We start from the raw sequence: 22879 nt of genomic DNA, 5'->3' as shown, positions 1-22879 counted from the left end.
ACCCTGTGTTTGAAGTTTCCAAGATATCTCATCTCCAACTTCTTTCCTGGGCTGTCCCTCCTGCATCCTTGCGAGCTGTTCATCCACCCTCCTCACTTTCTGGTGAAACAGGCCATTCTGTCATGAAGCAATGCAAATGGTTAGAAATTCTGAAGTTTTGTTTGTTTGTTTGCTTGACATAATTTTGTCTTTGTGAAATTTCCTTTTGTTTGCAACTCTGCCTTCTGGAGCTCTACAGAAGTCTTCTCTGTCTCGCATGTGATAATTCAAGTAGAGGCTCTAAGTATTTGATTTTTGAGGTTGAACTCTTCCTTAGCCTTACTTCACATGACATGTTTTGCAGTGTCTCTGTCTTCGGTCCTCTTTACGGACATTCTCTGTCCATCATTGTCTTTAACGATATTCAGCCCAGACTTGGACACCATACTGTGAGTGTATTTGGGCCAGGGAAAGGTCTACTGGAACATCGCTGCAACATTCATTCAGTTGCATTTTTGCAAGTAAACTAGTTATGCTCCTGGCCACTCAAGAAACTGATGCAGAAAAAATTGGTGCAAAGTAAGGAAGCACAAGCTGGAATCAAGATTGCCAGGAGAAATATCAATAACCTCAGATTTGCAGATGACACCACCCTTATGGCAGAAAGTGAAGAGGAACTAAAGAGCCTCTTGATGAAAGTAAAAGAGGAGAGTGAAAAAGTTGGCTTAAAGCTTCACATTCAGAAAACTAAGATCATGGCATCCAGTCCCATCACTTCATGGCAAATAGATGGGGAAACAGTGGAAACAGTGGCTGGCTTTATTTTTCTTGGGCTCCAAAATCACTGCAGATGGTGATTGCAGCCATGAAATTAAAAGATGCTTACTCTTTGGAAGGAAAGTTATGACCAACCTAGACAGCATATTAAATAAAAGCAGAGACATTACTTTGCCAACAAAGGTCCGTTTCTTATTAGAAACAGGATTTAAATGATATCCATTGTTTGAGCTGATGAAGACAATTCCACTAATTTAAGTATTCTCTGTCTTGAGAAAGATTGATCTTGAGTGTGAAATTGTTCTAGTTTTGGATGTTGACTCTGAATTTAATCTGAACGATATTTGAGAAATGTCCACTTTGGGTCTGTGAGAGATCATACACACTATGATAGTGTAAGGAATGTACTACTGCAAGATATACACTATTCACATTCTTAGTGAGAATGGCCTATTTCCTCTGTAAACTCGGGTGAAATGAAAAGCTGCTCAATCAGTGAGATCTGATCACTTCTCATCATTGGCCTGTGATTTCCTCACATAGAAAACTCTATCCAATAGGAAAGGAGATTGACTCAGTATATACCTTTTTGTCATAATTTCATGCTTATGTTTAGTCTTATTTTTAAATGCTGAAAACCACTTTTTAATGGGCAAATTAAGTTCTTGATGGCAAATAAGAATGCTGGTCAAAATTTCTAAACACTATAGCACTCTTTCCTGCTCAAGTTATAATAGTCCTCAAACCTAGATGGCCGGTGTTAATTAGCTCGAGTCAATTTTTTCCCTAATTCTATAACCTAGATGGCCAGTGTTAAATATTTGGATGTCAGTTGTTAGTTACTTGCTGTCCTGTGGTTGAGTATTGTCTTTATTTTGATTTGCAGCCATTTGATACATTCTAATGAACTTTCAGCTTTGGATAAAGGTGTATCTGTGCATTGCATTACCTACTTTTTGACACCATATCCATTTTGCCGCATTTTGACTTGTAGTGAATATGCGTTTCAGTTATGGGTACTACAGGAGAGAATATTTTGTGATCTATGTATAGACAGTAGTGAATAGTTCATTTGCAGTGTAGCCTTATGGCTAAATTTGCCCTGGAGAGTTCCAGTTGCTCTTGCAAAATTAATAATTATTATTGGTATGTAACTATTGTATTATTATTGTTTATTAATATTACCCCCTTTGTCTCCCCAAGGATCCTAGTTTGGACTGCAAGTTATATAATCATCCTGATTTGAAACTGAAAGTTTGGTCTCAGAAGCCAATATGTGGATTAATTTCCTAGATTTAGTAAATCTTTACCGTTCTTAGCAATGTCTCCAGATCCCCCCTCTCACCCTCAATACCTGCTGCAATACAAATACAGCTCTGTGGAGGGGACTAAAAACCTAGAAAAGGGGTAGATGGGTTACCTAGCAAAGTGAGACCTGGGAAATCTTGAAGATTTATTTGAGGAGCTGCAGATGGAAGAAGGTACAAGATGGTGAGAAGCAGGCAGACGCTGATTAACACTGGCACTTAGTATGTGCTGAATAAATGTTTGAGTTTCACAGCTGAAATAGAAGTTCACAGTGCGGGCATCAATGAAGAGAAAGATGAGAGAGGTTGAGGCTGGAAATGCTTATCATACCTGGGTGTGATTTGATGACATTTAACAGGTTGACTGTGATGAGAAACTCCATAGTCACCCTGTAATGTGGAACCAAGTGTACTGGTGGAGAAGCGTTAAGGTACAGAAAAGGCTGTAAATATAACATAATATCAGATTCTTCTTGAGATAAAGCTTTGCCATAAAATGAGGGAAGGGAGCCTGGGTCCTTTGGACCCTGAGGCAGAAGGAAGAGAAGGGAATTGAGGGTCGCTTCAAGGATGAGAGTACCCCGGAGCTCTTTGTTCATGTCTGCCTGTGTTGGGTCCTCCTTGCTCCGCGGGCCCCTCTCTGGCTGCAGAGAGTGAGGACCGCTCCCCAGCTTCAGCGCCCGCGCTTCTCACTGCGGCGGCTTCTCTCGTTGCAGAGGATGGACTCTAGGGAGTGAGAGGGCAGGAGCTGTGGCGCGTGGGCTCAGTTGCTCCGAGGCACGTGGGATCGTCCCAGACCAGGGAGCGAACCCGCGTCTCTGGCACCCGCATTGGCAAGTGGATTCTTTACCGCTAAGCCACCATGGAAGCCTACAGCCAAGATCTTGATTTGACTGAAGTGTGGTGACTTGGATTATTTTACTTCCTTATTTAACTCACAAGATTTTCTCTTTGTGCTGTTGTTTCAGGAGCTCGTGGGGAGTAACCCTCCACAGAGAAACTGGAAAGGAATAGCCATCGCGCTGCTTGTCATCCTGGTCATCTGCTCCTTGATCGTCACCTCGGTGATACTGCTGACCCCAGGTACTCACGTTTGTTCCTGGAAAAGCAAGTTGCTCTATGGGAGAGAGGGCGTGATTTTACTTGGTGATTTTTTTCTACGTAACTGCCTACTGTGTAATTTATTTTCCCTTGATTCTAATTCTCATTGCGCCATATGGTAAAATGATGTAATATGCATTCAATGAAAAAGATCCATTGTACATGCTATGAATTTGTTTAGATAATTCTTGACTAGGGTAAATTCTTGGCATGCATTAAAATTCACAAATATTTATTATTACTTGATCAGCTTAAAGACTCTGCCCTTATAATAATTTTATATGTCTAATGGTATTCTTGGGTATTCTATCAAGGATGAATTAAAATTATTAAAACAACATTATATTGAGTGTCAACTAAGGATAAACTACTTATTAGATACTACTGATGAAATAAAGGAAACATGAAACAAAATCAAAACTCTCTCAGGGAAGAAAAACACACAACAATTATCAGCAAAAGTCTACAGGAAAAAAATATATGCATGGATTATTAAAAGTTTCAAACATAAGTTGTATAGAAGCTGAGAAGAAAGATAAAACCTTCATGAGAAAGTTCATGGAGAAAGTCATATGTGAAGGTGGGCTTCCATGGAGAGGTAAGAATTTAGTAGAAGGAGAGTGGTGAGATTACGGTAAGAAGAAAGCCTTTGCCCATAAGATAAATGTATGGGGTCATGAGAGAAAAATATTATTGCCATGTATAAACTGTGTGTGACTATCCATTCTCCTTGTTGTATTAAGTGTCAACTTGCGTAGACAAAAAGATGTTCCAATCCTCATTAAATAGGCTATACAGGTATTATACTTTACGATGAAAAAAATGCATTTTTTGACAGGTACAAAAATCGCGGGCAAATTTTCAGGTATGTTTAACTCTAATTTATTGTTGCTGTTTTGTTTAGTCACTCAGTCATGTCCAACTTTTTGTAATCCCATGGACTGTATCACGCCAATCTCCTCATCCATGAGATTTTCCAGGCAAGAATACTGGAGTGGGTTGCTGTTTCCTTGCTGGCCAAGTTTGAGCAATCTCTAGGACAGGAAAGCCTGGCATGCTGCAGTCCATGGGGTCACAAAGAGTCAGACACAGCTGAGCAACTGAACAACAACAACAAATACCCTGAAACCAAAACTCAATAAAGAGATCACAAGAAAACGACAGACCAAAATCTCTAATGAATATAGATGCAAAAATCATAACCAGATACTAAGAAATTGAACCAAATTACCAGCAGCTTACAGAAAAAAGATTATATACCATGACCAAATGGGATTTATCTCAGGAAAGAAAATTTGGTTTAGCATATGAAAAATCAGTGTAGTACACTCAGATTTATAGAATAAAGACAAAAAAACAACATGATTATCTCATAGGCACAGAATAAGCGTCTGACAAAATTTACAATCCCCTCTCTATAAAACACTGAACAAATGGGAATAGAAAGAAACTTTCCCAACATGAAAAAGAGCATCTATAAAAAACCCACAGCTAATATTATACTTAACACTGAAATGGTTAGCAGTGATCTTGCTAAATATCAGGTTATCCTTGACAAGGGGAAGAAAAGACATCCAGATTAGAAAGAAGTAAAACCATCTCTGTTCATAGATGGCATGAAATTGTTATAGAAAATCTTACAAAGTCCACAAACATACAAAAACAAAACTAAAAAATGAATTCAGCCACATTGGAAGATGCAAAATTATACAAAAACTATTTATATTTCTGTACACTAGTAATGAGCAATTCAAAATGAAATTTACAAATGATTCCACTTACATTAGTTTCAAAGGGAATAAGACACTTAGGAATCAATTTAACAATAAAAATGTAAGGCTTGTGCACGGAAAACCATGAAACGTAATTGAAAGGAATTAAAGATCTTAGTAAATGGAAAGATATCCCATCTTCATGGATTAGTGGATGTACTATTGTTAACATGACGGTACTTCCCAAAATTATCCATAGATTCCATGTACTCCATGTCAAAATCCCAACTTGTAGTTTGCAAAAATTGACAGGCCAATTCTAAACTTCATAGGAAAATGCAAGGCTCTCATACCAGCCAAAACAATCTTGAAAAAGAATAGTTAAAGGACTTACATCTATGATATTAAAATTTACTCTAAAATTAGAGTAGTAAAAGTATCGTGATACTATCTTTGTTACTGTTCAGTCACTCAGTCATGTGTGACTCTTTGTGACCCCATGGACTGAAGCACTCTAGGCTTCCTTGCCGTTCACCATCTCCCAGAGCTTGCTCAGACTCATGTCCATTGAGTCAGTGACGCCATCCAACCATCTCATCCTCTGTTGTCCCCTTCTCCTCCTGCCCTCAGTCTTTCCCAGCATCAGGGTCTTTTCCAGTGAGTCAGCTCTTCATATCAGGTGGCCAAAGTAATGGAGCGTCAGCGTCAGCTTCAGCTTCATTCCTTCAGTGAACACCCAGGACTTATTTCCTTTAGGATGGACTGGTTGGATCTCCTTGCAGTCCAAGGGACTCTCAAGAGTCTTCTCCAACACCACAGTTCAAAAGCATCAGTTCTTCAGTGCTCAGCTTCCTTTATAGTCCAACACTCACATCCATATGTGACTACTAGAAAAACCACTGCTTTGACAAGATGGACCTTTGTCGGCAAAGTACTGTCTCTGCTTTTTAATATGCTGGCTGGGTTTATCATAGCTTTTCTTCCAAGGAGTAAGCGTCTTTTAATTTCATGGCTGCAGTCAACATCTGCAGTGATTTTGGAGCCCAGGAAAATAAAATCTGACACTGTTTCCACTGTTTCCCCATCTATTTCCCACAAAGTGATGGGGCCAGATGCCTTGATCATAGTTCTTTGAATGTTGAGTTTTAAGCCAGGTTTTTCACTCTCCTCTTTCACTTTCATCAAGAGCCTCTTTAGTTCCTCTTCACTTTCTGCCATAAGGGTGGTGTCATCTGCATATCTGAAGTTATTGATATTTATCCTGGCAATCTTGATTCCAGCTTGTGCTTCTTCCAGCCCAGCATTTCACATGATATACTCTTCATATAAGTTAAATAAGCAGGGAGAAAATGTACAGCCTTGACTTACTCCTTTCCCAATCTGGAACCAGTCCATTGTTCCGTGTCTGTTCTAACTATTGCCTCTTGACCTGCATACAGATTTTTCAGGAGGCAGATAAGGTGGTCTGGAATTCCCATCTCTTTAAGAATTTTCCATGGTTTGTTGTGATCCACACAGTCAAAGGCTTTGGCATAGTAAATAAAGCTGAAGTAGATGTTTTTCTGGAACTCTCTTGCTTTTTCGATGATCCAGCGGATGTTGGCAATTTGATCTCTGGCTCCTCTACCTTTTCTAAATCCAGCCTGAACATTTGAAAATTCTCGGTTCACATACTGTTGAAGCCAGCTTGGAGAATTTTGAGCGTTACTTTGATAGCGTGTGAGATTAGTGCAACTGTGGTCGTTTAAACATTCTTTGGCATTGCCTTTCTTTGGGATTGGAATGAAAACTGACTTTTTCCAGTCCTGTGGCCACTGCTGAGTTTTCCAAATGTACTGGCATATTGAGTGCAACACTTTCACAGCATCATGTTTTAGGATTTGAAATAGCTCTTGAATTCCATCACCTCCACTAGCTTTGTTTGTAGTGATGCTTCCTGAGACCCTCTTGACTTTGCAGTCCAAGATGTCTGGCTCTAGGTGAGTGATCACACCATCATGATTATCTGGGTCATTAAGATCTTTTTTGTATAGTTCTTCTGTGTATTCTTGCCACCTCTTCTTAATATCTTCTGCTTCTGTTAGGTCCAAACTGTTTCTGTCCTTTATTGAGCCCATCTTTGCATGAAATGTTTCCTTGGTAGCTCTAATTTTCTTGAAGAGATCTCTAGTCTTTCCCATTCTATTGTTTTCCTCTATTCCTTTGCATTGTTCACTTAGGAATGCTTTCTTATTTCTCCTTGCTATTCTTAAGCATAGATATGTAGATCAATGGATTATAATTTAGACTTCAAATATAAAGCCATATAACTACAGTCAGTTTCAACAAGGATGCTTAGACCATTTACAGTCTTTTTGACAAATGGTGCTGGTACAACTGGGTGTCCACATGCAAAGAATGAATTTGAACTCCGACATCCACCGTATACAGAAATTAACTCAATGTGGATGAACAACCTGAATATAAGAGCCAGAGCTATAAAACTCTCAGAAGAAAACAGGTGTAAATCTTTTAACTTTTGTATTAGGAAACTGTTTGTCAGATATGACACCAAAAGCACAAGCAACCAAAGGAAAAAATAAATAACACTTCATTCAACATAAAAATATTTTGTGTATCAAAGGTCACTATGACGAAGATGAAAAGACAGCCCCCAGGGTGGGAGAATATATTTGCAAATCGTATATTCAATAAACGTTTAGTATTCAGATTATATGAAGAATTCTTATAGCTCAGATCACGCGACAAACAGTTTATTTTAAAATGGGTAAAGGATTTGAACAATATTTCTCCAAAGAAGTACAAATGGCCAATAAGCCTAAGAAAACATGCTCTATATCATTAATCATCAGGGAAATACAAATCAAAACATAGTAAGATGCCACTTCATACTCAGCAGGATGGAGATATATATATATATATATATATATAATTTTATATGTATTTTTGCACTGTTTTTAAAGGTTGCACTCCATTTACAGTTATTGCAAAATATTGGATATATTCCCCACATTATACAATCAACCCTTGTAACCTGTAGTACACTCAACTGTGTGTGCGGGGTGTGCGCCCCACCCCATCCTTATATTGCCTCTCCCCGCCCGCACCTCACTGGTGACCACGGGTTTGTTCTCTGTACCTGTGAGTCTGCTTCTTGTTTGTTATATTCACTAGTTTGTTGTACTTTTTAGATTCCACATATACGTGTTTGTCTTTCTCTGTCTGACTTATTCACTTAACATAATACCTTTCAATTCAAATCCAAGAAAATTTATATATTTTAATGGGAAATAACAAATATTGGTGAGGATGTGGAAAAATTGGAAACTCATACAGTACTAGTAGGAATGTAAAATTGTGTAGCCTCTTTGGACAAGGTGAAGTGGTGAAAGTGAAAGTTGCTCTGTCCGACTCTTTGGGACCCCACGGACTGTATTCCACCAGGCTCCTCTGTCCGCGGGATTTTCCAGGCGACAATACTGGAGTAGGTTGCTATTTCTTTCTCCAGGGACAGATGTCCATGGAGACATTCCTAATAGTCAAAAGGGACCCAAATGTCCCTCACCAGGTGAATAGATAAAACAATGTGGTATATCCATAAAATATTGTTATTGTTATTCAGCTATAAAATGTTATTCATCTATAAAAATTAAATACAAATATATATTACAGCATAGCTAAAACTTGAGCAGAAGTGAAAGTAGTTAGACATAAAGGGCCACATATTGTGTGATTCCACAACAGGCACATCCATACAGATTAAAAAGCAGCTTAGTGTTTGCCAGGGACCGGAAATGGGGAGAGTAAGAAGGGTCTGCTGACTCTGCTAATAGGTATGAGATTGCTTCTTTCATAAAGACATTATATTTTTAGAGCAGTTTTAAATTCACAGCAAAATTGAAACTAGGGTACAGAGATTCCCCATATATGTCCCACCCCAACACATGCACGGTTCATTCATTGTCAACGTCCTCTCCCATAGTGGGGCATTTGATACAGCTGATAAACCTACATCCCTGCATCATAATGAGATTTCTTCTGGAGGTGATGCAGATATACTCTGGAATTCAGTAGTGGTGATGAGTGCACAGTTCTTTAACTCATTAAAAAGTTGCTGAATTGTATACATTAAAAAGGTAAAGTTTATGATATGTGAATTTTATCTCAATTAAGATATTAGTTTAAACAGTGGTGGGAAAGTTGTTTTAAAAGTGGTTCAATCTGGCAATTTATATACTGAAGTTTCAACAACATTTGCCTAACAGTGAAGAGGTTTCAGTGGCAGTTGTGAAAAGAGAGTTGCTTGCTCTGTGAGCAAGTTGCTTGCTCTGTGAGCTAAATCAAATCCCTTATACTTATACAGTGTAAGTGAGAAATAGATTTAAAGGACTAGATCTGATAGACAGAGCCTGATGAACTATGGACGGAGGTTCGTTACTTTGTACAGGAGACAGGGATCAAGACCATCCCCATGGAAAAGAAATGCAAAAAGGCAAACTGGCTGTCTGAGGAGGCCTTACAAAAAGCTGTGAAATGAAGAGAAGCGAAAAGCAAAGGAGAAAAGGAAAGATATTCCCATTTGAATGCAGAGTTCCAAAGAATAGCCAGGAGAGATAAGAAAGCCTTCCTCAGCAATCAGTGCAAAGAAATAGAGGAAAACAACAGAATGGGAAAGACTAGAGATCTCTTCAAGAAAATTAGAGATACTAAGGGAACATTTAATGCAAAAAATGGGCTCAATAAAGGACAGAAATGGTAGGGACCTAACAGAAGCAGAGGATATTAAGAAGAGGTGGCAAGAATACACAGAAGAACTGTACAAAAAAGATCTTCATGACCCAGATAATCAATATGGTGTGATCCCTCACCTAGAGCCGGACATCCTGGAATGTGAAGCCAAGTGGGCCTTAGAAAGCATCACTATGAACAAAGCTAGTGGATGTGATGGAATTCCAGTTGAGCTGTTTCAAATCCTGAAAGACGATGCTGTGAAAGTGCTGCACTCAATATGCCAGTAAATTTGGAAAACTCAGCAGTGGCCACAGGACTGGAAAAGGTCAGTTTTCATTCCAGTCCCTAAGAAAGGCAATCCCAAAGAATGCTCAAACTACTACACAATTGCACTCATCTCACACGCTTGTAAGGTAATGCTTAAAATTCTCCAAGCCAGGCTTCAGCAATACGTGAACCAAGAACTGCCAGATGTTCAAGCTGGTTTTAGAAAAGGCAGAGGAACCAGAGATCAAATTGCCAATATCCGCTGGATCATCGAAAAAGCAAGAGAGTTCCAGAAGAACATCTATTTCTGCTTTATTGACTATGCCAAAGCCTTCAACTGTGTGGATAAAAATAAACTGTGGAAAATTCTGAAGGAGATGGGAGTACCAGACCACCTGACCTGCCTCTTGAGAAACCTGTATGCAGGTCAGGAAGCAACAGTTAGAACTGGACATGGAACAACAGACTGGTTCCAAATAGGAAAAGGAGTACATCAAGGCTGTATGTTGTCACCCTGCTTATTTAACTTATATGCAGAGGACATCATGAGAAACGCTGGGCTGGAAGAAGCACAAGCTGGAATCAGGATTGCCTGGAGAAATATCAATAACCTCAGATATGCAGATGACACCACCCTTATGGCAGAAAGTGAAGAGGAACTAAAAAGCCTCTTGATGAAAGTGAAAGAGGAGAGTGAAAAAGTTGGCTTAAAGCTTCACATTCAGAAAACTAAGATCATGGCATCTGGTCCCATCACCTCCTGGGAAGTAGATGGGGAGACAGTGGAAACAGTGTCAGACTTTACTTTTTGGGCTCCAAAATCACTGCAGATGGTGACTGCAGCCATGAAATTGAAAGACTCTTACTCCTTGGAAGGAAAGTATGACCAACCTAGATAGCATATTAAAAAGCAGAGCATTACTTTGCCAACAAAGGTCCGTCTGGTCAAGGCTATGGTTTTTCCAGTGGTCATGTATGGATGTGAGAGTTGGACTGTGAAGAAAGCTGAGCACTGAAAAATTGATGCTTTTGAACTATGGTGTTGGATAAGACTCTTGAGAGTCCCTTGGACTGCAAGGAGATCCAACCAGTCCATCCTAAAGGAGATCAGTCCTGAGTGTTCATTGGAAGGACTGATGCTGAAGCTGAAACTCCAATACTTTGGCCACTTGATGCAAAGAACTGACTCATTTGAAAAGACCCTGATGCTGGGAAAGATTGAGGGCAGGAGGAGAAGGGGACGACAGAGAATGAGATGGCTGGATGGCATCACTGACTCGATGGGCATGAGTTTGAGTAAACTCCGGGAGTTTGTGATGGATACGGAGGCCTGGCATGCTGCGATTCATGGGGTTGCAAAGAGTTGGACATGACTGAGCGACTGAACTGAACTGCTCTGTGAGTGAGTTTTATGATGAGATCAGAGTTCCTGGATCACTTGGACTGGCAATTCAACACAGAGCATCTGACTGAACAGGAAAACATCCATTCAGCTGTTGAAATCTAAATGAGTAGATTTGAGAGGGGTTGGGGAAGGGAATTGTTAAAGACATTGCTCTTCTATTTTATAATTTTACTGATGTTTTATATTAATTAAAACTTAATTCATAAAAGTTTGGGACTTTGGCGACTATTTTTAATTAATAGAAGGGAAATGAGATCTCCCTCAGAAATTGTGAAGTGTGTGTTCCTACCTTTGCTTTTCTTTGAGCACAACTGTACTGTATACAATGAGCATTGAAGATCTGATGATATGACTGTCCATCACTCACTTTGGGAGTTAGGAAACAGCAGTGGTTTGGGTGGTTTGCAGTTACTCCCATTCCCCACCCCCAAGGTACGTGAGCATTCTTGTCACCCAGGATCCGAGGGCTCATGCATCCATCACTTCAAAGGGGGATGAGAGGGCTGCCAGAGGCTCTCCTCACGCCTGCGGTCCAGGGCAACCAGGCTGGGTGGAAAACATCTGAGACTGAACAACTTCATGCCCGGGACATGAAGTCAGTCCCAGGACATTCCCTTCCAGATGCCCCCCTCAGCATCAGGCAGAGAGCCATCCCTGGGTCTTCCCAGCTATACAAGGAGCCATGCCTCAGTCTCTGTTCTCGCAAATGCAGCTGCTAATCCTGAAAGCTTTTTACATTCAGTTCTTGTGCAGCCGGAACCATCACAGCAGCATCTCTTCTGCAGTCAATAAGAGAGCTCAGAACACGCTACACTGTTCTCTGTTTGAATGCGGATGGCCAGTTGTCAGGGGCAACCACAATGAGGGTGAGGCTCTAGTGAATCCCTGAGTTCCAGGAAAGGCTTTGAGTGGGATTTCTTTTATCCGTCTGTTAAAATGAAACTGTGGCTGAGCCTGCCTGACCCTTTAGTTCTGTTGGACTTTCATAGGTAGTGTTTCTTTCTCCAGGCTGTGCTGCTGGAGGGCTGTGTGTGCTAGGTTTCGGATGGTCAGACGGGCTGGTTCAATAGCGAGTGCCCCATCACTGGCTTTCTGCATCACTCTCCCTGGATGCAGCAGTGGCTTTTGTTACAGCATCAAAATTCCACCAGACATAAGAGGATGTCAGACCATTCAGAGCCTTCTCAAATTCACCTACACGCAGACCGTCACATTGACCAATAATGCCTATCCATTGATCAAGCATGAAGGATTCCTGCAAGGGGCTGGGGGCATTGAGCTAAGTTCTGGATGCATTGTGGGCAGAGAAGATGCACATATTCTCCACAACAGCACAGATCCACTGAGAAAGACAGAAAGTGCACACGGAGAATTTCCCACTGTGACAGAGATGGGAATACCAGACCACCTGACCTGCCTCCTAAGAAACCTGGATGCAGGTCAAGAGGCAACAGTGAGAGCAAGACATGGAACAACACACTGGTCCCAAATTGAGAAAGGAGTACGTCAAGTCTGTATATTGTCACCCTGCTTATTTAACTTACATGCAGAGTACATCATCCAAAATGCCAGCCTGGATGAAGCACAACCTGGAATCAAGATTGCCATGAGAAATGTCAATAACCTCAGATATGCAGATGACACCACCCTTATGGCAGAAAGTGAAGAGGAACTAAGAGCCTCTTGATGAAAGAGGAGAGTGAAAAAGATGGCTTAAAACTCAACATTCCAAAAACTAAGATCATGGCATCCGGTCCCATCACTTCATGGCAAATAGATGGGGAAACATTGGAAACTGAGAGGCTTTATTTTCTTGTGCTCCAAAATAAATGCGGACAGTGACTGCAGCCATGAAATTAAAAGACGCTTGCTCCTTGGAAGAAGAGCTATGACAAACCTAGACAGCATATTAAAAAGCAGAGACATTACTTTGCTAACAAAGGTCCATATAGTCAAAGCTATGGTTTTAACAGTAGTCATGTAGGGATGTGAGAGTTGGACCATGAAGAAAGCTGAGCACCAAAGAATTGATGCTTTTGAACTGTGGTATTAGAGAAGACTCTTGAGAGTCCCTTGGACTGCAAGGAGATCAAACCAGTCCATCCTAAAGAAAATCAACCCTGAATATTCATTGGAAGGACTGATACTGAAGCTGAAGCTCCAGTACTTTGGCCACCTAATGTGAAGAACTAACTCATTGGAAAAAACCCTGATGTTGGGAAAGATTGAAGGCAGGAGGAGAAGGGGATGACAGAGGATGAGATAGCTAGATGGCATTACCAACTTGATGGACATGAGTTTGAGCAAGCTCCAGGAGATGGTGAAGGACAGGGAAGCCTGGTGTGCTGCAGTCCATGGGGTCAGAAGGAGTTGGACATGCCTGAGCGACTGAACAATCATTAGGCAAAAATAAAATAGAAGTTACAGGTGAGGCTTGGGGGCTTCCCCAGTAGCTCAGATGGTAAAGAATCTGCCTGCATAGCAGGATACCTGAGTTCAATCCCTGAATCAGGAAGATCCCTTGGAGAAGGGAATGGCTACACACTCCAGTATTCTTGCCTGGAGAATCCCATGGACAGAGGAGCCTGGTGGGCTCTAGTCCATGGGGTCGCAAAGAGTCAGATACGACTGAGCAACTTTCACTTTCATTTCTGGTTAAAGACCTGTTGTTGTGAATAACTGAATCTTTGACCTAACACACGGCAAGGCCATCACCTTGTCCATGGCCCCCAAAGTGCCCGCACACCCCCCTTTATCTTACTGGCCACAGCAGGAGTGGCTTTGCCCCTGTGAGGGAGGAAGTTTAGGTTTGAAGAGTAGAGAGTCCTAATAGTAATAACACTCTGGACTTACATGCACAGTCTTGAGTGCACCCCTTCCAGACTTGCTTCTGTTTCCTAGATTGACTTGAAACTCATATCCTGTATTTAAGCAATTATCTTTTCAAGTGCTACCTCCTTTCAGTCTTGTATTGGCTTGTTGAAACTCAGAGTGCAGTATCCGCTTTCTACTTAACCCTCAAATCCATTCCAAAGTCCTTGGATTTAGTCTTCTGGCGAAAATATTTCTGAGTACGTGTGGGTCCCTTTTCCTACTTGGGAAGTATCCTTGGCAAGGGTCGTGATGGAGTACGCCTTCGGTGCCTCAGGGTCTCAAAGGACCTCGTGGCAATACCTTACTTCTTAGCGACAAGTACCTTTGTTCTGTTGAAGCCTGATTATCACCAGTTATGCAGAATTTATGTTTTAAAAATCAAATTAAAAGTGTTTAAGGCAATCTTAGTTCCAAAGGGATTAACCAGATGAGAATGTGTCCTTTTCAGTTCTGTCATTCATTTCTCCCTTGCTAGTCTGTGCTCTTTTCTAAATTTCTCTTTGGAATAATAGACTCAAAGTTACCTTTTTTATTTTCAGATATTAAATATATGTCTGCGATAGGTCACACTCAGCATATGCCTTTTTTTGCAGCTATAACTCTTGTGTTCTGATGAAAAGGACTCTGATAATCTTTAGTATCACAATTATGGTTGTAGGAGCTTAAAAACCCACCAGGATCATATTTGCATTAAAATGTTCCTGACATTTGACTTTTATGGACTTTCACTGTAGAGAAGATGGACAGTGGTTTGTGACGGAAAACATTAGGATACTTTAGGTGGTATAAAAATGAAAAGCCTTGGGTATTTGGAAGTCTTATTGAAGGTAGACTTTTAAGGCCAAACAGAGGTTATCAGAATATAAGACTCTTTAATCTTGTGGGTGGGAACAAAATGTAGAGATGATTGTTGCAGAATGGAAATTTCATAACTATCTGATTTATATCTAATGTCTATAACTGCATTGCTAGCTCTCAGCTTATCTTTTTAAAAAAATGTTCAATTGGACCCAATAGGCTTTATTGAGAAGGAGAGAAATCTAGCAAATTGGCATACAGCTTGTAAATTAGATTCTTCCATAAGAGAATGTAAGAGCACCCAAGTCAGAAACCATCAAGCGTTCTGAAATTACATCACAGTCAAAATAAGAGGAGATGGGTTTATGTGGGAAAATTATATATGAAAATTACATATTAGAGAGTCTTCCACTTAGCAGTTGCTCCTGCTAGTTGTCTAGGTGTGTAAGAAAGTTTCCACGGATTGTTTTCATAGGCCTGGCTTTTTCAAAGCAGCTTTAGGTTCCAGCAGCATTGAGAAGAAGGCAGAGTTATCCAGGGGATAGGCTCTGCACGCCCAGAAATGCATGGTGTCCCCGTCATGAACACCCCTCCCCGGATGGCACCTCTGTGACCGTTTGTGAACCTGTGTTGATACGTCATTGTCATGCGAAGTCCGTAGTGTGCATTAAGGTTCACCCTCAGTGTTGCACAATCTGGCATTGGACACATTTATAATTGCCTGCATCTGCCTTTACTGTGCCATATGGGGTAGTTTCACTGCCCTGAAAGTCCTCTGTGCCCCATGATTTTTGTTGTTGTTGTTTTTAGTGTTTCCATGTGTGCATGCCAAGTCACTTCAGTCATGTCTGACTCTTTGCAAACCTGTGTACTGCAGCCCACCAGGCTCACTTGTCCATGAGATTCTCCAGACAATAGTATTGGAGTGGGTTGCCGTTTCCTCCTCCAGGGGATCTTCCCACCCAAGGAGTGAACCCACGTCTCATGTCTCCTGCGTTGGGTCTTTACCACTAGTGCCACCTGGAAGATACCATCTCCATAGTTTTGTCTTTTCCAGAATGTCATATAGTTGGATCATGCAGTATGTACCCTTTTCAGAGTGGCATCTTTTCACTTAGCAGTATACACTTCAGGTTCCTTCGTGGAGGAAGTCATTGTTTGATAGTTTATTTCTTCTTTTGTTGTTGTTGTTCAGTTGCTAAGTTGTGTCCTACTCTTTTGAGACCACACCCCCCTCATGGACAGTAGCCCACCAGGCACCTCTGTCCATGGGTTTCTACAGGCAGCAATATTGGAGTGGGTTGCCATTTCCTTCTCCGGGGGATCTTCCTGGACCAGGGATCAAACCTGTTCTCCTGCATTGGCTGACAGATTCTTTTCCACTGTGCCACCAGGGAAGCCTTATTTTTTTTTTCAGCACTAAATAATATCCCACTGTCTGGCTGTGCCTCATTTTCTTGATCCATTTACCTAATGAAAAACATCTTGATTGCTTCCAAGTGTTGATGGTTATGAATACAGCTGCTGTAGACATTTGTGTGAAGGTTTTGGATGGGACATAAATTTTCAGTTCCTTCGGTACGTTACCAGGGAGCATGATCACTGGATCATCTGATGAATGTGTGGTTTTGTAGGAAACCACCAAGCCTTCTCCCCGAGGACCTGCACCTTGGTGCCTCCCCACCAGCAGTGAATGAGAGTTCCCGTTGCTCCACATGCTCACCAGCATTCGGTGTTGTCCATGTCCCAGATTTTCTGCTTGGTCCTTCTAATTGGCATGAAGTGGTAACTCAGTGTTTTAAGCCTATCTTTTTAAAATTCTGGGACAAATGTTTTAGAAACATTATATGTTTGCATATAATATTCTAATGTTTAATGAATTTTCAAACTGAACAAACTACATAGCCTGCATCCAAATCCAAAAATACCAGAATGCAGCCAGTATACCCCATGCCCTTTCTCATCATTCATGTCCCCAAAGGTAGCCTAATTTCTTTTTTTTTTTTTCATTTCTTTTTATTCGTTGGAGTCTAATTACTTTACAATATTGTAGTGGTTTTTGTCATACATTGACATGAATTAGCCATGGATTTACATGTATTCCCCATCCTGGTCCCCCCTCCCACCTCCCTCTCCACCCGATCCCTCTGGGTCTTCCCAGTGCACCAGGTCCGAGCACTTGTCTCATGCATCCAACCTGGGCTGGTGATCTGTTTCACCCTAGATAATATACATGTTTTGATGCTGTTCTCTTGAAACATCCCACCCTTGCCTCCTCCCACAGAGTCCAAAAGTCTGTGCTGTCCATCTGTGTCTCTTTTTCTGTTTTGCATATAGGGTTATCATTACCATCTTTCTAAATTCCATATATATGTGTTAGTATACTGTAATGGTCTTTATCTTTCTGGCTTACTTCACTCTGTATAATGGGCTGCAGTTTCATCCATCTCATTAGAACTGATTCAAATGAATTCTTTTTAATGCCTGAGTAATATTCCATGGTGTATATGTACCACAGCTTCCTTATCCATTCATCTGCTGATGGGCATCTAGGTTGCTTCCATGTCCTGGCTATTATAAACAGTGCTGCGATGAACAGTGGGGTGCACGTGTCTCTTTCAGATCTGGTTTCCTCGGTGTGTATGCCCAGAAGTGGGATTGCTGGGTCATATGGCAGTTCTATTTCCAGGTTTTTAAGAAATCTCCACACTGTTTTCCATAGCGGCTATACTAGTTTGCATTCCCACCAACAGTGTAAGAGGGTTCCCTTTTCTCCACACCCTCTCCAGCATTTATTGCTTGTAGACTTTTGGATAGCAGCCATCCTGACTGGCGTATAATGGTACCTCATTGTGGTATTGATTTGCATTTCTCTGATAATGAGTGATGTTGAGCATCTTTTCATGTGTTTTTTAGCCATCTGTATGTCTTCCTTGGAGAAATGTCTGTTTAGTTCTTTGGCCCATTTTTTGATTGGGTCATTTATTTTTCTGGAGTTGAGCTGGAGGAGTTGCTTGTATATTTTTGAGATTAATCCTTTGTCTGTTGCTTCATTTGCTATTATTTTCTCCCAATCTGAGGGCTGTCTTTTCACCTTGCTTGTAGTTTCCTTTGTTGTGCAAAAGCTTTTAAGTTTCATTAGGTCCCATTTGTTTATGTTTGCTTTTGTTTCTAATATTCTGGGAGGTGGGTCATAGAGGATCCTGCTGCGATTTATGTCGGAGAGTGTTTTGCCTATGTTCTCCTCTAGGAGCTTTATAGTTTCTGGTCTCACATTTAGATCTTTAATCCATTTTGAGTTTATTTTTGTGTATGGTGTTAGAAAGTGTTCTAGTTTCATTCTTTTACAGGTGGTTGACCAGTTTTCCCAGCACCACTTGTTAAAGAGGTTGTCTTTTTTCCATTGTATATCCTTGCCTCCTTTGTCGAAGATAAGGTGACCACAGGTTCGTGGGTTTATCTCTGGGCTTTCTATTCTGTTCCATTGATCTATATTTCTGTCTTTGTGCCTGTACCATACTGTCTTGATGACTGTGGCTTTGTAGTATAATCTGAAGTCAGGCAGGTTGATTCCTCCAGTTCCATTCTTCTTTCTCAAGATTACTTTGGCTATTCGAGGTTTTTTGTATTTCCACACAAATTGTGAAATTATTTGTTCTAGTTCTGTGAAAAATACCATTGGTAGCTTGATAGGAATTGCATTGAATCTATAGATTGCTTTGGGTAGTATAGCCATTTTGACAATATTGATTCTTCCAATCCATGAACACGGTATATTTCTCCATCTGTTTGTGTCCTCTTTGATTTCTTTCATCAGTGATTTATAGTTTTCTATGTATAAGTCTTTTGTTTCTTTAGGTAGATATACTCCTAAGTATTTTATTCTTTTTGTTGCAATGGTGAATGGTATTGTTTCCTTAGTTTCTCTTTCTATTTTCTCATTGTTAGTGTATAGGAATGCAAGAGATTTCTGTGTGTTAATTTTATATCCTGCAACTTTACTATATTCGTTGATTAGCTCTAGTAATTTTCTGGTAGAGTCTTTAGGGTTTTCTATGTAGAGGATCATGTCATCTGCAAACAGAGAGAGTTTCACTTCTTCTTTGCCTATCTGGATTCCTTTTACTTCTTTTTCTGCCCTGATTGCTGTGGCCAACACTTCCAAAACTATGTTGAATAGTAGTGGTGAGAGTGGGCACCCTTGTCTTGTTCCTGATTTCAGGGGAAATGCTTTCAATTTTTCACCATTGAGGGTAATGCTTGCTGTGGGTTTGTCATATATAGCTTTTATTATGTTGAGGTATGTTTCTTCTATTCCTGCTTTCTGGAGAGTTTTAATCATAAATGGATGTTGAATTTTGTCAAAGGCTTTTTCTGCATCTATTGAGATAATCATATGGTTTTTATCTTTTAATTTGTTAATGTGGTGTATCACATTGATTGATTTGCGGATATTAAAGAATCCTTGCATTCCTGGGATAAAGCCCACTTGGTCATGGTGTATGATTTTTTTAATATGTTGTTGGATTCTGTTTGCTAGAATTTTGTTAAGGATTTTTGCATCTATGTTCATCAGTGATATTGGCCTGTAGTTTTCTTTTTTTGTGGCATCTTTGTCTGGTTTTGGAATTAGGGTGATGGTGGCCTCATAGAATGAGTTTGGAAGTTTACCTTCTGCAATTTTCTGGAAGAGTTTGAGTAAGATAGGTGTTAGCTCTTCTCTAAATTTTTGGTAGAATTCAGCTGTGAAGCCATCTGGTCCTGGGCTTTTGTTTCCTGGAAGATTTCTGATTACAGTTTCGATTTCCTTGCTTGTGATGGGTTTGTTAAGATCTTCTATTTCTTCCTGGTTCAGTTTTGGAAAGTTATACTTCTCTAAGAACTTGTCCATTTCTTCCAAGTTGTCCATTTTATTGGCAAAGGCTCTTATGATCCTTTGTATTTCAGTGTTGTCTGTTATGATCTCTCCATTTTCGTTTCTAATTTTGTTAATTTGGTTCTTCTCCCTTTGTTTCTTAATGAGTCTTGCTAATGGTTTGTCAATTTTGTTTATTTTTTCAAAAAAACAGCTTTTAGCTTTGTTGATTTTTGCTATGGTCTCTTTAGTTTCTTTTGCATTTATTTCTGCCCTAATTTTTAAGATTTCTTTCCTTCTACTAACCCTGGGGTTCTTCATTTCTTCTTCCTCTAGTTGCTTTAGGTGTAGAGTTAGGTTATTTATTTGACTTTTTTCTTGTTTCTTGAGGTAGGCCTGTAATGCTATGAATCTTCCCCTTAGCACTGCTTTTACAGTGTCCCATAGGTTTTGGGTTGTTGTGTTTTCATTTTCATTCATTTCAATGCGTATTTTGATTTCTTTTTTGATTTCTTCTATGATTTGTTGGTTATTCAGAAGCGTGTTGTTTAGCCTCCATATGTTTGAATTTTTAATAATTTCTTTCCTGTAATTGAGATCTAATCTTACTGCACTGTGGTCAGAAAAGATGACTGGAATGATCTCAATTTTTTTTTAATTTACCAAGACTAGATTTCTGGCCCAGGATGTGATGTATTCTGGAGAAGGTTCCGTGTGTACTTGAGAAAAAGGTGAAGTTGATTGTTTTGGGGTGAAACATCCTATAGATGTCAATAAGGTCTAGCTGGTCCATTGTGTCCGTTAAAGTTTGTGTTTCCTTGTTAATTTTCTGTTTAGTTGATCTATCCATAGTTGTGAGCGGGGTATTAAAGCCTCCCACTATTATTGTGTTACTATTAATTTCCTCTTTCGTACTCGTTAGCGTTTGCCTTACATATTGCGGTGGTCCTATGTTGGGTGCATATATATTTATAATTGTTATATCTTCTTCTTGGATTGATCCTTTGATCATTATGTAGTGTCCTTCTTTGTCTCTTTTCACAGCCTTTATTTGAAAGTCTATTTTATCTGATATGAGTATTGCAACTTCTGCTTTCTTTTGGTCTCCATTTGCGTGAAATATTTTTTTCCAGCCCTTCACTTTTAGTCTGTATGTGTCCCTTGTTTTGAGGTGGGTCTCTTGTAGACAGCATATATAGGGGTCTTATTTTTGTATCCATTCAGCCAGCCTTTGTCTTTTGGTTGGGGCATTCAACCTATTTACATTTAAGGTAATTATTGATAGGCATGGTCCTGTTGCCATTTATTTTGTTGTTTGGGGTTCACGTTTATACCACCTTTCTGTGTTTCCTGTCTAGAGAAGATCCTTTAGTATTTGTTGAAGAGCTGGTTTGGTGGTGCTGAATTCTCTCAGCTTTTGCTTGTCTGTTAAGGTTTTGAATTCTCGTTCATATCTGAATGAGATCCTTGCTGGGTACAGTAATCTAGGTTGTAGGTTATTCTCTTTCATTACTCTAAGTATGTCCTGCCATTCCTTTCTGGCCTGAAGGGTTTCTATTGATAGATCAGCTGTTATCCTTATGGGAATCCCTTTGTGTGTTATTTGTTGTTTCTCCCTTGCTGCTTTTAATATTTTTTCTTTGTGTTTGATCTTTGTTAATTTGATTAATATGTGTCTTGAGGTGTTTCGCCTTGGGTTTATCCTGTTTGGGACTCTCTAGGTTTCTTGGACTTGGGTGGCTATTTCCTTCCCCATTTTAGGGAAGTTTTTAGCTATTATCTCCTCGAGTAACTTCTCATGGCCTTTCTTTTTGTCTTCTTCTTCTGGGACTCCTATGATTCGAATGTTGGGGTGTTTCACATTGTCCCAGAGACCCCTGAGGTTGTCCTCATTTCTTTTGATTCTTTTTTCTTTTTTCCTCTCTGCTTCATTTATTTCCACCATTTTATCTTCTACCTCACTTATCCTATCTTCTGTCTCCGTTATTCTACTCATGGTTCCCTCCAGCGTGTTTTTGATCTCATTTATTGCATTATTCATTTTTAATTGACTCTTTTTTATTTCTTCTAGGTCCTTGTTAAACATTTCTTGCATCTTCTCAATCTTTGTCTCCAGGCTATTTATTTGTAACTCCATTTTCTTTTCAAGATTTTGGATCATTTTTATTATCATTATTCTGAATTCTTTTTCAGGTAGATTCCCTATCTCCTCCTCTTTTGTTTGACTTGGTGGGCATTTTTCATGTTCCTTTACCTGTTGGGTGTTTCTCTGCCTTTTCATCTTGTTTAGATTGCTGTGTCTGGAGTGGGCTTTCTGTATTCTGGAGGTCTGTGGTTCCTTTTTATTGTGGAGGTTTCGCCCATTGGGTGGGGTTGGACGATTGGTTTGTCAAGGTTTCCTGGTTAGGGAAGCTTGTGTCAGTGTTCTGGTGCGTGGAATTGGATTTCTTCTCTCTGGAGTGCAATGGAGTGTCCAGTAATGAGTTTTGCGATGGGTCTATGTGTTAGGTGTGACTTTGGGCAGCCTGTATGTTGACACTCAGGTCTATGTTCCTGCGTTGCTAAAGAATTTGTGTGGTATGTCTTGTTCTGGAGCTTATTGGCTCTTGGGTGGTGGTTGGTTTTGGTGTAGGTATGGAGGCTTTTGGATGGTCTCTTATTCCTTATGTTCCATGTAGTCAGGAGTTTTCTGGTTTCCTCAGGTTTTGGGCTTAAGTCTCCTACCTGTGGATTTCAGTTTTATTCTTCCAGTAGTCTCAAGACTTCTCCAACTATACAGCACTGATAATAAAACTTCTAGGTTAATGGTGAAAAGATTCTCCACCGTGAGAGACAACCAGAGAGGTTCACAGAGTTACATGAAGAATAGGAGAGGGAGGAAGGAGATAGAGGTGAGCAGGAGGAGAAAAAGGGGACTCAAGAGGAGATAGACAGATCTACGCAGTTATCTGTTCCCAAAGTGTTCTCCGTAGCCCAGACACCCAAAAAGATTCACAGAATTGGATTGGAAAGAGAAGGGGAAAGGAGGAAATAGAGGTGTTCTGAGGTAGAAAACAGAGAGTCAAAAGTGGGA

At 40.2% G+C, this 22879-nt stretch overlaps 1 protein-coding gene across 6 annotated transcripts in view; it reads left to right on the top strand.

Annotated features, from left to right (window-relative positions):
• Positions 1–22879, top strand: part of DPP6 (dipeptidyl peptidase like 6) — a 1052271-nt gene that overhangs the window by 671294 nt on the left and 358098 nt on the right. For all 6 annotated transcript variants that reach the window (XR_011482010.1, XM_070450430.1, XM_070450574.1 and 3 more), the window contains exon 2: positions 3032–3146. Coding sequence is in view for 5 of the 6 variants with exons in the window: in XM_070450430.1 (XP_070306531.1) it covers positions 3032–3146 (115 nt within the window). In the remaining variant the exon portion in view is untranslated. The remainder of the gene's footprint in view (positions 1–3031; positions 3147–22879) is intronic.

This window comes from Odocoileus virginianus, chromosome 1, assembly GCF_023699985.2.
Source record: "Odocoileus virginianus isolate 20LAN1187 ecotype Illinois chromosome 1, Ovbor_1.2, whole genome shotgun sequence".
Classification (NCBI taxonomy): domain Eukaryota; kingdom Metazoa; phylum Chordata; class Mammalia; order Artiodactyla; family Cervidae; genus Odocoileus; species Odocoileus virginianus.
The sequence above is the reverse complement of the archived record's forward strand: the minus strand, read 5'-3'. Positions and strand labels throughout refer to the sequence as shown.